A 13,656-nucleotide genomic window follows, 5' to 3' on the forward strand; every position below is an offset into this window, starting at 1 on the left:
CTGCATGGTCACTGACCACTGGTTAGGTTGGGACTAGTTCGAACTGGACTGGGTCGGTCTGGTCTGTCAGATCTGTGGTCCTTCATCACCCTAGTTCTTACCCAGTGTGGTCGGTCACTGCAGTCACTCTCCCTCTAGAAACTAGTGTTCATGAAACAAGGTCCTAGGCCCTCAGACACCTAACCCCATGATGTTGGTGAGCTGCATCTGGAGCGTCCTGCAGTCGCCCTGCAGTGGTTTGGGTCAAACTCATAAACACTCAGAGAGCTGCCTGACAGATTAGCACTGAATCATAGTCAGAGCCATGTTCTTTAGACTGCTGTAAAATAACCTCTTATAAACCTGCAATAAGAAAATGTGTGCATTGTCTTTAAATGACTAGATTTACTCCTAAACCATATCCTCCTAGAGAGGTGGTTAACTATGTTATTTAAGCTGTATTGTAATGGACGTACTGTATGTTGTGCACTAGCCTCGTCCAAGACTTTTGGACATTTGAATCTCCATGAAACAGAAAGTAAGTACAGCTCCTCATTCATTCATCCATCCATTTATCCCTCTCTGTGCTTCTCTTCTCTCTGTTTATGTTTCAGCTGACGAGAGCCAGAGACAGCTGTGTATGTGCATTCTGTACCACATCAGTGTGGACGACAGATTCAAGTCCATGTTTGCCTACACGGACTGCATACCACAGGTAAGACTGGGTAGTGTATACTCTAGGGTCGGGGGCTGGGGCCATAGACCAGACAGCATTAGCATCGAGGCTAACAGCCTTGGAATTATGCATGAGAAAAAGGGGTGTTGCGAGGGAAGGATGGATGGAAATAGGGAGGGATGGAGAGGGTGGGAGAAATGGAGAGAGCGGAAGGAATAGAGAGCGGCAGGAATGGGTGGAGTGGTAGGAATGGAGAGAGAGAGAGGAATTGAGATGGGGGGGGGGGGCATGCTACATTTGCACCCAAATCGCCAAAGGACGGCTGCTCAGCCTTCACTCTCATTGATGACAGGTCCACGGTTTTTTACATTTCTTTCCACTTATTGGAGCGCTGGAGAAAGCCTTGCATCCTTCATCTAACCAGCCCTCAGTGAAAAAGGACTTTATCTCCATCTTTTCTATAGTATAGGCCTTTTTGGTGTACATAGAATGCACTAATAGGGAATATCTAGATTTTAAGTGTACATGATGTTAGTGATGTCGGGATGAAACTGAGATGTCATATTGATTGAGTTAAGTCTGATTGCATCTGTCTTTCATCATTGGTAGATTAGTTAAATGCTTATTTTGTTTGTCTTGTGAGATTGGGTGTAAATGGGGGCCAGATGCTCATAAACAGGGTTGTTTGTTTAGTGGGTCATGTCGCCAGTAGATCTGCCCTGCGGGGTCAGAAGGGATGTTGGGTAACAGCATGACTGGAAAGTGGCCTTTGACCCCAGGCCCTCTCTCTCGTTCTCTTGCTCCCTTCTCTGTCTCTAGGGATGGTCCTTTTGCTAGCGCTGGGCAGTTTACAGTATTTTACTATATATGGGTATTGATGTACGGTTTGGATTTGTACTTTTACCTTCTATAATGGTATATCAGTGTTTGTTTTGTTAAATATGATACCCAACTTTGACACGTGTAATGTAAACACATTTTTTTGTTTACTCCGTTTTCTACTTGAGTTGTTTTTCTCCCTCCTGTTGCATGCCACTTCCCACACCAAGCCCTGCCCCCCTGTCATCCAAGAGAGCAGTTGCTTGACCAGAGTCAATGAGCACTTTCTTGCTGTTCGCTCTGCAGTCTGCATGGTCAGATAGATGCAACAAGATATTGGTGACATGCTGCTTTCCCCAAGCATTATATAATGACACTATTAGTTTGCGTATCTTACTGTCTGCTAGTTTGTCTTTTCTTAGCAAAGTTGTGACTAAAATAAATATTGTTAGCCGCTAATGCTACCTGCTAGTTAGATGGCTAGCTAGCTTGCTAAATGTACTAATAATCAGAGCAAACGTAACCGTGGTACCAGTGCTGGTGTGGGCCTAGGTAAGCATGTTTATGCAACGGTATATTCTGAATCAGAGGAATAGGCGAAGCATGAATGTGTTAGCACAGAGTTTCTAAATGCAGAGGCGCATCATTGCGAGAACGCGTGCGAAATAGACAAAGTAGATCAGACCGGGGTTTGCGGTTTGGAAAGTCAATGAGAGAAGTGACATTCTTCCTTAGTTGTTCATTAAAAAAAACATCTGAACCTAGATTCGAGCAAAGTCTTATGTAGTTGAACATGTTATTACTCTAGCCTCGTGAATGTGACAAACTGACACGTTTTCATTTTTGTTCAAAACAAATATCTAAGAAAAGCCTTTGATTTGACGGTCTGCACATGCGCAGTTTGCCGCGAGGCGAATGTTAGACCCAATGACGTATTTTTGTGCATGAGCTTAGCTAGCCAACGTCACCATGACATCGCCTACTAGTGTGATCGGGGATTTCTATTGGAGAAGCCGTTTCTGCCTATCTTCATACTGTACTGTCTTTAATGTTTGCTAGCTACATGAGGTAAGAATACATGTCACTTCTAATTAAGGGTCACCTAGAAGCACTGAACAGCACTTTTGGTTCCTACCCAATAATTATTTCCTGGCTTATTCATTTGCTGTCATGTCAAACATCAATATATTCAAGGTGCTGCCCACTATATTCCATCTATAGAATTTTGCCCATATCATGCAGCTCTGCAGGTCACTGTGTGGAAATGATAACAAAAGTGCAGGAAATGCAGAAATATATGAAATGTTCATTTTTTGTTTGAAGTTGGATTGAACACTACAACAATTAGAATGGAGAAAGCCCCTTCAAAATCACTTATGATGTATGTGTTGCCACCCTAGGGTCATGCACTACTCAAAGCACATTTAGAACTTTTATTATTCAGAAACATAAAATACCTTCAAATACTGTCATACCGTCAAATGTGGAAAATATGATGATTCATTTGGACATATCGCCCATCCTACCTGGAGCCAATCTCCTCTCTATCCTCCCTCCCTATTTCCCACTGGACACACTTCCTCATCAGGCTACCTCTGCTCTGTCCCTGCCCTTTGGCCAGCTCAACCTTTTCCTCTCTGCCCCTGCCCTTTGGCCAGCTCAACCTTTTCCTCTCTGCCCCTGCCCTTTGGCCAGCTCAACCTTTTCCTCTTTGCCTCCCCTACTCCTTTACTTTCTGCCCTTCACCTCTCTACCTCTCCCCCTGGGCCTGGGGCAAGACCTGACCCAATCCTTTCCACTTCTGGTGGGGTCAGTTCCGGGCTGGGAGGGAGAGGCCGGACATGGGGTTATGAGGGAGAGGAAGGGGCGAAGGGCTGTGCAGGGTTAGGGGGGAAGGGAAGGAAGGAGTGGAGGCTGGAGGGGAGTGATGGAGGTTCTGCTGTGCTGTGTAGTGTGGCGCTAAGCCTCCTCTGGCTATGCTGTGGTAAATAAGCAGAGGCAGGTGCCAGACAGTCTAGACGGGGCTGATTTGGGGTCCAGGGCCCCTGGTATGTGATACCTGATGCGAGGTGTGTGTGTGTGTGTGTGTGTGTGTGTGTGTGTGTGTGTGTGTTAGTAGGATTGCACACTACTGACTCCTCACAGGGAGCGGACCTGCAGTGCCCCTGCTTAAAGCCTTTCCTGTTTAATGTTAAATCAGAGCAGGAGTGCTGGGAGACTGGGCAGGGAAAGAGGGGGAGCAGAGGACAAGGGCTGGGAGCAACTCCTTTGTGGACCTGCACCTCTCTCTGTAGTTGACTTCCAGGGTGTTAACTGGTGGCCTAGCCCCCTCTTCTGCTCCACTCATCACATCTCCCCCTCACCGCCCCCTCCACACATGTTCAAATACACACACATCCACCATCATCATCACTAAGGACCTGAAGCTTACTGTCTTTTGACGTAATTGAAGGAGACTAAGATGCTCTATATAAATCAGAGGCCTTTGGATTGTGGAGGAATGGACAAATTGCAAGCAGGCATGGAATGTCCTCTTTCCATCTCCCTATGTCCACCTCTCTCCTCCATCTGTTTGCAAGCCCTCTCAGTAGTCCCCTGCAGGGTCTTGGCACAGACCTGATTAGACAGAAATGACTGTACCTATACCCTCTACTTATCTGCTCACTTCAGAAAAGGCCTTTCTGTTTCCGTACTCTGCGGTTAACCCAGTGTTTGTCACCATGGCGACCCACTAAATGACTGTATGGACGATATGTAGACCAGTGTCATCAACATGGTGATGTCATTCAGCCAATGATATCACCAAGCATGCATCCATCCTCAAATAGAGAGAAAGGTTTGGGAACAGAGACACCCATAACACACTGACTGACTTCTGGCCAGCTATAATGATTGATGATGAATTGGTATTGATGAATTGATTGATTTATGTATTATTTGATTGCTTGACAGTTGATGAAGATGCTGTTTGATTGTGGTGAGAGCCCCATGGACCCTGAGCTCATCTCCTTCTGCATCAACCTGGCTGCCAACAAGAGGAATGCACAGGTCATCTGTGAAGGTAAAACAAACACACACACCACACATATATACACACACACACACGCACACACTTCTAATCCTGTTTTTACGTCCCTAGGTAATGGTCTGAAGATGCTGATGAAGAGGGGTCTGAAGCTAAAGGATGTTCTGACCATGAAGATGATCAGGAACGTGTCTCAACACGACGGACCCACCAAGAACCTCTTCATAGTGCGTACTAAACTAACTCACACTCAGTCTTTAACACTGATGAGCTTAATCATGCTCAGTATAGATATAGCCCAGGGATGGTCAACTGTCGCTCGGGGCCCTCCTTTTGTAGGCCTGCGGATCATAATATATATATTTTTGGAACTCAGTCGTGGTTCTTACTGTTGCGAGTTAGAATAGTAGAATACACAATGTGCCAATTTCAAAATGGGTTATTGCTTCAGCAGTTTCTCTTAAGTCACTGACAGACACTTAATTATCACTAAAATCTGCAAACATTTCTCCCCACCCCATTTCAAAATGAGTAGAATTGCATGAAAATGAGTTATAACATTGCAACATTTTCTCTACGTCCCATGGCAAAATGTGTAAAATAGCAGGAAATTAACTCCAAAACCTACATTTGTTCTCTCCGCTGTCAAGAGGAGGGCCACTAAAATGTCTTGCTCACAAGGTAGGGTGGAAAGGGGCTGGGGGGCAAAAGGCTAGGGCCGGCTCTGACTGCATGTGTGTGGGTATGGATATGCAGACCCATGAGCCACTGCTGCCGCCCGTGAGGAGTTCAGTTTTTTTTGTAGCTTCCATAACTGATATAGGCAGGTAGGGCTAGACAGGCTAACATGATCTGTGTTCTTATAATAGTATCACTGAATCCATGGACAGATGCATGTAATATGGTAATAGAGACTGTCAACAGACTGTGGGATGCAAGACTAACAAATAACTTTGTTCCGGTACGCAGATTTTTTTGTCACTGATCATTTGGATAAATCACGATTTCGCAAATCGCAATCTTTCAAATTTTGGAAGGGGAGGGGACATTTGGCCCTGCTTGGAACTTTCAGAGAGTTTCCCTCAGGGTGAAGACTTTGCGTTAGTCTCCTCCCAGAACTTAATTGAGCATCGGAAGCAATTACGCAAGATTTTAGTTCTGGGTTTTGTAGATTACTGACTCCATATCTATGCTTGTTCTTATACTAGTAGCTGAATCCATAGCTAGGCTCCATCTACCCCATACAGGGTCACCTGATATGGAAATGGGGTCGTGGAAGAATTTAAAAAATCCTGGCAAAAAAATAATCTTGGTCTCTCAATCATTGTGCAGTTGACCTTAACTTCTTGACGCTACCCATCCCTTAAGCAGGATAATTGTCATCAGCAACCGCTGAATAGCATAGCGCCTCAGTCAAATAATATTACTAAAAATATTCATATTCATGAAATCACAAGTGCAATATTGCAAAACACAGTTTAGCCTTTTGTTAATCCACCTGTCGTCTCAGATTTTGAAATTATGCTTTACAGCGAAAGCAATCCAAGCGTTTGTAAGTTTATCGATCACATGACAAAACATTAAGTACACTTAGCATCAGGTAGCTTGGTCACGAAAATCAGAAAAGCAATCAAATGAATCGTTCACCTTTGATGATCTTCGGATGTTTTCACTCACGAGACTCCCAGTTACACAACAAATGTTAATTTTGTTCCATAAAGATAATTTTTATATATATAAAATACCTCCGTTTGTTTGGCGCATTATGTTCAGAAATTCACAGGAAAGAGCGGTCACGACAATGCAGACAAATTCCAAATAAAATCCGTAATGTCCACAGAAACATGTCAAACGTTTTTTGTAATCAATCCTCAGGTTGTTTTTAAAATATATAATCGATAATATATCAACAGCAAATGTCTTTCACAGTAGGAGAGGGAATAACAATAGCTGTCCAAATTCTGTTGCGTGAGCAAAACTCATGTGACCACTTGACGCGATGTTATCGTTCTGGCTCGTTTTTCAAAATAAAAGCCTATGAAACTATGTCTGAAGACTGTTGACACCTTGAGGAAGCGATGGGAAAAGGAATCGGGTTGATTTCCCTTTAAATGGAGCAATGGGAGGCTATGGAACATGGCGTTTTCAAAATAGAAACCACTTCCTGGTTTGATTTTTCTGAAGGTTTCGCCTGCAATATCAGTTCTGTTATACTCACAGACAATATTTTGACAGTTTTGGAAACTTTATAGTGTTTTCTATCCTAATCTGTCAAGTATATGCATATTCTAGCATCTGGTCCTGAGAAATAGGCCGTTTACTTTGGGAACGTTATTTTTCTGAACATAAAAATAGTGCCCCCTATCTTCAAGAGGTTAAAAATCTAAATGAAAATGATTCAAATCTAAAAGTTACGTTTCAACCAGAGAGCGCCCTTAAATCGCGGTAAAAGGCCATACTTGACCGTTGCACTTTAATCTTTCCCACAGTGAATGTGTGGTGGTGAGATAAGATAAAGGAAGTCAGACTAATTTGCAATTTACTGTCACTGCCCCAATTATTAATTCCATCATTTTTCATTTTGTTGGGGTCGTGAGAATTTTATATCAAAATGGGGTCGTGGGCCAAAAATGTTTGGGAACCCCTGACCTCTGTCTCTATGGTAACTGACCTCCCTCTGATCCCCCCTCAGGACTACGTAGGTGACTTGGCTGCTCAGACGGGAGTGCAGGAGAGGGAAGAGTATGTGATTGAGTGTCTGGGGACCTTGGCTAACCTCACCATCCCTGACCTGGACTGGGAACTGGTGCTGAAGGAGTACAACCTGGTGCCCTTCCTCAAAGACCACCTCAAACCAGGTAGGCTCAGAAACCGCCTCAAAGGGGGCGTTTGTGGTGCGGCAGGTAGCCTAGTGGTTAGAGCGTTGGACTAGTAACCGAAAGGTTGCAAGATCGAATCCCCGAACTGACAAGGTAAAAATGTTATTCTGTCCCTGTTATTCTGTCCCTGTTCCTAGGCGGTCATTGAAAATAAGAATTTGTTCTTAACTGACTTGCCTAGTTAAATAAAGGTTTAAAAAAAAGACCTCCTCAAACCAGGTAGGTCTCAAAGACTGCCTCAAACCAGGTAGGCCTCAAAGACCGCCTCAAACCAGGTGGTGAGGGAGGGAGAGTGAGAAAGGGGGAAGGAGGACTGGTGCTAAAACTTACAGGTGCATTCAGCCTGAAGATCTTGAGACAAGCAAATACTGTACGGCCATTCCACAAGTTTTCAATTTGAAATAATTCTATCCCATGGCTTTCTCCAATCCCTAACCCTAACCTTCATCACTCTATCACTATCACTGACTGATCCTACATCATTGAATGATGTCCGCGATCTTACACACACACACACACAGTGATATCACACAGTGACTTTTCCCTTCTCAGCTTTGATCTCTGTGACCCCTGACCTCTGCCCCCCACCCCCACCAGGCTCGGCAGAGGATGACCTGATCCTAGAGGTGGTAATCATGATAGGGACGGTGTCCATGGACGACTCCTGTGCTGCCATGATGGCCAAGTCTGGCATCATTTCTGCCCTCATCGAGCTGCTCAACTGTAGGTAGTAGATAGGGCCCAGGCTTGCACATGCTAGAAGGAGGGGTTATCCTACTATAATGCCTGCAAGTTATGATCAAACTGACATGCTATATGAGCTACAATATGAGTAGTAATGAAGAAATGGAGTGAAATGTATGATACAATATGTACAGTACATCGACTTGTATTAGCTTGCTGGTTGAGGGATTGTATGGACATACAGTCTTTCTGTGGACGTGAGCCCAACAGGAGGACGATGAGTTTGTGTGTCAGTTTTTTCACCTCTCTCTGCCTGTAGCCCAACAGGAGGACGATGAGTTTGTGTGTCAGATCGTCTATGTGTTCTACCAGATGGTGTTCCACCAAGCCACCAGGGATGTCATCATTAAGGACACACGTATCCTCCCTCTTACAACCGTAAACCTCAATACAGTTCTAGTCAGAAGTTTACATACACTTAGGTTGTAGTCATTAAAACTCGTTTTTCAACCACTCCACAAGTTTCTTGTTAACAAACTATAGTTTTGGCATTTCAGTTAGGACATTTACTTTGTGCATGACACTAGTAATTTATCCAACAATTGTTTATAGACAGATTATTTCACTTATAATTAATTGTATCACAATTTCAGTGGGTCAGAAGTTGACATACACCAAGTTGACTGTGTCTTTAAACAGCTTGGAAAATTCCAGAAAATTATGTCATGGCTTTAGAAACTTCTGATAGGATAATTGACATAATTCGTGCCAATTGGAGGTGTACCTGTGGATGTATTTCAAGGCCTACCTTCAAACTCAGTGCCTCTTTGTTTGACATCATGGGAAAATCAAAAGAAATCAGCCAAGACCTCAGAAAAAAGATTACAGACCTCCACAAGTCTGGTTCATCATTGGGAGCAATTTTCAAACGCCTGAAGTTATCACGTTCATCTATACAAACAATAGTACACAAGTATTAACACCATGGGACCATGCAGCCGTCATACCGCTCAGGAAGGAGACGTTCTGTCTCCTAGAGATAAACGTACTTTGGTGCGAAAAGTGCAAATCAATCCCAGAACAACAGCAAAGGACCTTGTGAAGATGCTGGAGGAAACAGGTACAAAAGTATCTATATCCACAGTAAAACGAGTCCTATATCGGCATAACCTGAAATGTCGCTCAGCAAGGAAGAAGCCACTGCTCCAAAACCGCCATAAAAAAGCCAGACTACAGTTTGCAACTGCACATGGGGACAAAGATCGTACTTTTTGGAGAAATGACCTCTGGTCTGATGAAACAAAAATAGAACTGTTTGGCCATAATGACCATCGTTATGTTTGGAGGAAAAACGAGGAGGCTTGCAAGCCAAAGAACACCATCCCAACCGTGAAGCACAGGGGTGGCAGCATTATGTTGTGGGGGTGGTTTTCTGCAGGAGGGACTGGTGCACTTCACAAAATAGATGTCATCATGAGGTAGGGAAATTATTGTGGATATATTGAAGCAACATCTCAAGACATCAGTCAGGAAGCTTTGTCGCAAATGGGTCTTCCAAATGGACAATGACCCCAAGCATACTTCCAAAGTTGTGGCAAAATGGCTTAAGGACAACAAAGTCAAGATATTGGAGTGGACATCACAAGGCCCTGACCTCAATCCCATAGAACATTTGTGGGCAGAACTGAAAAAAACGTGTGCGAGCAAGGATGCCTACAAACCTGACTCAGTTACACCAGCTCTGTCAGGAGGAATGGGCCAAAATTCACCCAACTTATTGTGGAAAGCTTGTGGAAGGCTACCCAATGAAAGAAATAAAAGCTGAAATAAATAATTCTCTACTATTATTCTGACATTACACATTCTTAAAATAAAGTGAGGATCTTAACTGACCTAAGAGAGAATTTTTACTAGGATTAAATGTCAGGAACTTTGAAAAACTGAGTGTAAATGTATTTGGCTAAGGTGAATGTAAACTTCCAACTTCAACTGTATATACCTCAGGATACATCAATATATCTACTGTAATTTTACATACAGTATATTGAGATAAACTGGGATAAATATATCTCAATTTACCTCAATATGGCCTCGTTTACTGCAGTATACTCCAGTTTACCTCAATATGCCACAATATACCTACATTTACCTCGATATAGACCTCAGAATTACAGCCCAAATAACCATCATATCTTCCTTAATGGCTTTCAATGTAGTCCTTATTTATTTACCCTGTTGTTACTATTGGTTACCATGGTAACACAATTTATCACCCTATATCCTGTCTGCTTCTTCAATGTGTGTTTCCATGGCAACCTCAGTTACCCCATCCATGACCTCAGTGCTCCACACTGCACAGTCGTGATCTGAGGTGACAGGCATTAAATTACAAATAGCTTGCAGAAATACTGTATTTGATGTTTTCATTTTATGGAGAATATTACAGAGGGATCTCTACCAAGTGGTCTGCCTTGGGCGAGTTATTCTGCTTTACCATATCTCTCTCTCATCACAGGAAATGTAATAGTTGCTAGTTTGGCCACAGGGCAACTGTCTCATGTCTGCTTCCTATAAATTAAAGAGCAAAAGCAGTATTTCCTCTCTCTTGTTTCTTTCTCCCTCAAATACCATACCGTAACTGTGATCTTGATTAAAGAGACACTATTGAATGATCTGTTTGAGTAGAAGGAACAGCAAAATGATCCCCCAGAAAGTGTAGAATGCATCCCTCCCTTTCTCTGTTGTCCTCTCCTTGACTCACTCTCTCCAGAGGCTCCCGCCTACCTCATTGACCTGATGCACGACAAGAACGCAGAGATACGCAAAGTCTGTGACAACACACTGGACATCATCGCTGTAAGTATCTATATCTGTTTAGTTCAAACGTATGCAGTAAGCAATTGTGCTTGTTCCCTGCCATTTTGTTAATTTTTGTAGAACACTTCCCCTATTCTGATTATCAGCTGTTGTCAAACACAGACAATTCTCTTCCTCAATAGTGTGCAGTGAATTTTACCAGATGAAAAGACGAAATGAGTATGTACAGTTGAAGTCGGAAGTTTACATACACCTTAGCCAAATACATTTAAACTCATTTTTTCATTATTCCTGACAATTAATCCTAATACTAATTATTTATTTCATAATATTCCCAATGGGTCAGAAGTTTACATACACTGAATTAGTATTTGGTAGCATTGCATTTAAATTGTTTAACTTGGATCAAACATTTTGGGTTGCCTTCCACAAGCTTCCCACAATAAGTTGGATGAATTTTGGCCCATTCCTCCTGACAGAGCTGGTGTAACTGAGTCAGGTTTGTAGGCCCTCCTTTCTCGCACACACTTTTTCAGTTCTGCCCACAAATGTTCTATGGGATTGAGGTTAGGGCTTTGTGATGGCCGCTAATACCTTGACTTGGTTGTCCTAAAGCCATTTTGCCACAACTTTGGAAGTATGCTTGGGGTCATTGTCCATTTGGAAGACCCATTTGCGACCAAGCTTTAACTTCCTGACTGATGTCTTGAGATGTTGCTTCAATATATCCACATAATTTTCCTTTCCTCATGATGCCATCTATTTTGTGAAGTGCACCAGTCCCTCCTGCAGCAAATCACCCCCACAATATAATGCTGCCACCCCCGTGCTTCACGGTTGGGATGGTGTTCTTTGGCTTGCAAGCCTCCCCATTTTTCCTCCAAAACATAGCAATGGTCATTATGGCCAAACAGTTCTATTTTTGTTTCATCAGACCAGAGGACATTTCTCTAAAAAGTACGATATTTGTCCCCATGTGCAGTTGCAAACCGTAGTCTGGCTTTTTTATGGCGGTTTTGGAGCAGTGGCTTCTTCCTTTCTGAGCGACCTTTCAGGTTATGTCGATATGGGACTCGTTTTACTGTGGATATAGATACTTTTGTACCCGTTTCCTCCAGCATCTTCACAGGGTCTTTTGCTGCTGTTCTGGTTTGCACTTTTCGCACCAAAGTATGTTCATCTCTAGGAGACCGAACGCGTCTCCTTCCTGAGCGGTATGATGGCTGCGTGGTCCCATGGTGTTTATACTTGCGTACTATTGTTTGTACAGATGAACATGGTACCTTCAGGCGTTTGGAAATTGCTCCCAAAGGATGAACCAGATTTGTGGAGGTCTGCAATTTTTTTTCAGAGGTCTTGGCTGATTTCTTTTGATTTTCCCATGAGGTCAAGCAAAGAGGCACTGAGTTTGACGGTACACCTTGAAATACATCCACAGGTACACCTCCAATTGACTCAAATGATGTCAATTATCCTATCAGAAGCTTCTAAATCCATTACATAATGTTCTGGAATTTCCCAAGCTGTTTAAAGGCACAGTCAACTTAGTGTATGTAAACCAACTGGAAATGTGTTACAGTGAATTCATTATAAGTGAAATAATCTGTCTGTAAACAATTGTTGGAAAAATGACTTGTCATGCACAAAGTAGATGTCCTAACCGACTTGCCAAAACTATAGTTTGTTAACAAGATATTTTTGGAGTGGTTGAAAAATGAGTTTTAATGACTCCAACCTAAGTGTATGTAAACTTCTAACTGTAATCCTGGCATTTAAAGCATGCTACATTTGAGATATTTCACATAATATAAAACATATTTTCACATACTCAAGAAGCCTACTATTTAGAACATAAGTATGGTTAGTCTGACATTTTCCTCCCATTAATTTCTACCTGAAACTGGCCAGAATTCTGGTTTTCCAGATTTTCTATGTTGTCCTGATCCGTCCCTGTTTAATGCAGGCCAGGAAAAACTGTTTTCTAGCCAGGAAAAACTCCAGATAACGGCATAATCAACAATGTACTTGCGAAGATGCATTACTTATCTCTCTAATTGTAACATTTAGATTGAATGGACTGGTACATTCTATTCCTGTGTGGTTATGTCCCAGTCACGGTGTGATCTGTCACAGGCCTGAGATCAGTGTAATTAGCTATAGATTACAGCTGGGTTGTGGAGCTGGTCGTGGGGGAGAGGAAGTGTTTCATTGAAATTATCAGTGAGAACTATTAAGATGTGAACCACATGAAAGACCAGGACAGGCTCTGGAGAGTGTCGTAACAGGACGCTGTTAGTGAGCGAAAAAGCAGACCCTACGCGCACACACACACACAAAATCATTAGTTTTCAGAGCTGCAGGCTACCTTAGCAGAGCTGCAGGCTACCTTACCTTATTGTACGTTCTTGAATGTTTCCTCTCTGATCATTGTGTCCACACACACACCCCACAGAGAGAGAAAAATCTACGTATAGATGGTTCTACTAGGTCAGACAGAAGGGTAATTCATGAGGATAATTCTTAGATTCAGGTTTTCTCTGAGGAGGAACATTGGAAATGCCATGAGTACTGTTTTATATCGGCTGGCTCCTTCCCTCTGAGACGTCATTAGCTCAGCTCTCTCGTTATGATGGATTAAGCTTCATATAAAACCCTTACTACAGACTAATGGTCCAGGGGAAGTCAGCCGTGTAGTCATTAAGCCGCTTTAGATGTGATAAATCTGCAGCTTGACAAAAAGTGTCACTGCCACTTTGGGGACGGAGAGCGGCCCTGCG

General features: G+C 42.9%; 1 protein-coding gene across 4 annotated transcripts in view; it reads left to right on the plus strand.

The window, feature by feature from the left end:
* kifap3a (kinesin associated protein 3a) overlaps positions 1 to 13,656 on the plus strand; it is a 52,759-nt gene that overhangs the window by 32,807 nt on the left and 6,296 nt on the right. For 3 of the 4 annotated variants that reach the window (XM_090232075.1, XM_090232073.1, XM_090232074.1), the window contains 7 exons: positions 594 to 694; positions 4,427 to 4,535; positions 4,614 to 4,726; positions 7,192 to 7,357; positions 7,976 to 8,101; positions 8,382 to 8,480; positions 10,833 to 10,918. In XM_090232075.1, coding sequence (XP_090088201.1) covers positions 594 to 694; positions 4,427 to 4,535; positions 4,614 to 4,726; positions 7,192 to 7,357; positions 7,976 to 8,101; positions 8,382 to 8,480; positions 10,833 to 10,918 — 800 coding nt within the window. Of the gene's footprint in view, positions 1 to 593; positions 695 to 4,426; positions 4,536 to 4,613; positions 4,727 to 7,191; positions 7,358 to 7,975; positions 8,102 to 8,324; positions 8,481 to 10,832; positions 10,919 to 13,656 lie in introns of all 4 variants that reach the window. The other variant, XM_090232072.1, reaches the window with a different exon arrangement.

Source organism: Oncorhynchus mykiss, chromosome 4 (genome assembly GCF_057628025.1).
Source record: "Oncorhynchus mykiss isolate SJ-2025 chromosome 4, ASM5762802v1, whole genome shotgun sequence".
In the NCBI taxonomy this organism is placed as follows: domain Eukaryota; kingdom Metazoa; phylum Chordata; class Actinopteri; order Salmoniformes; family Salmonidae; genus Oncorhynchus; species Oncorhynchus mykiss.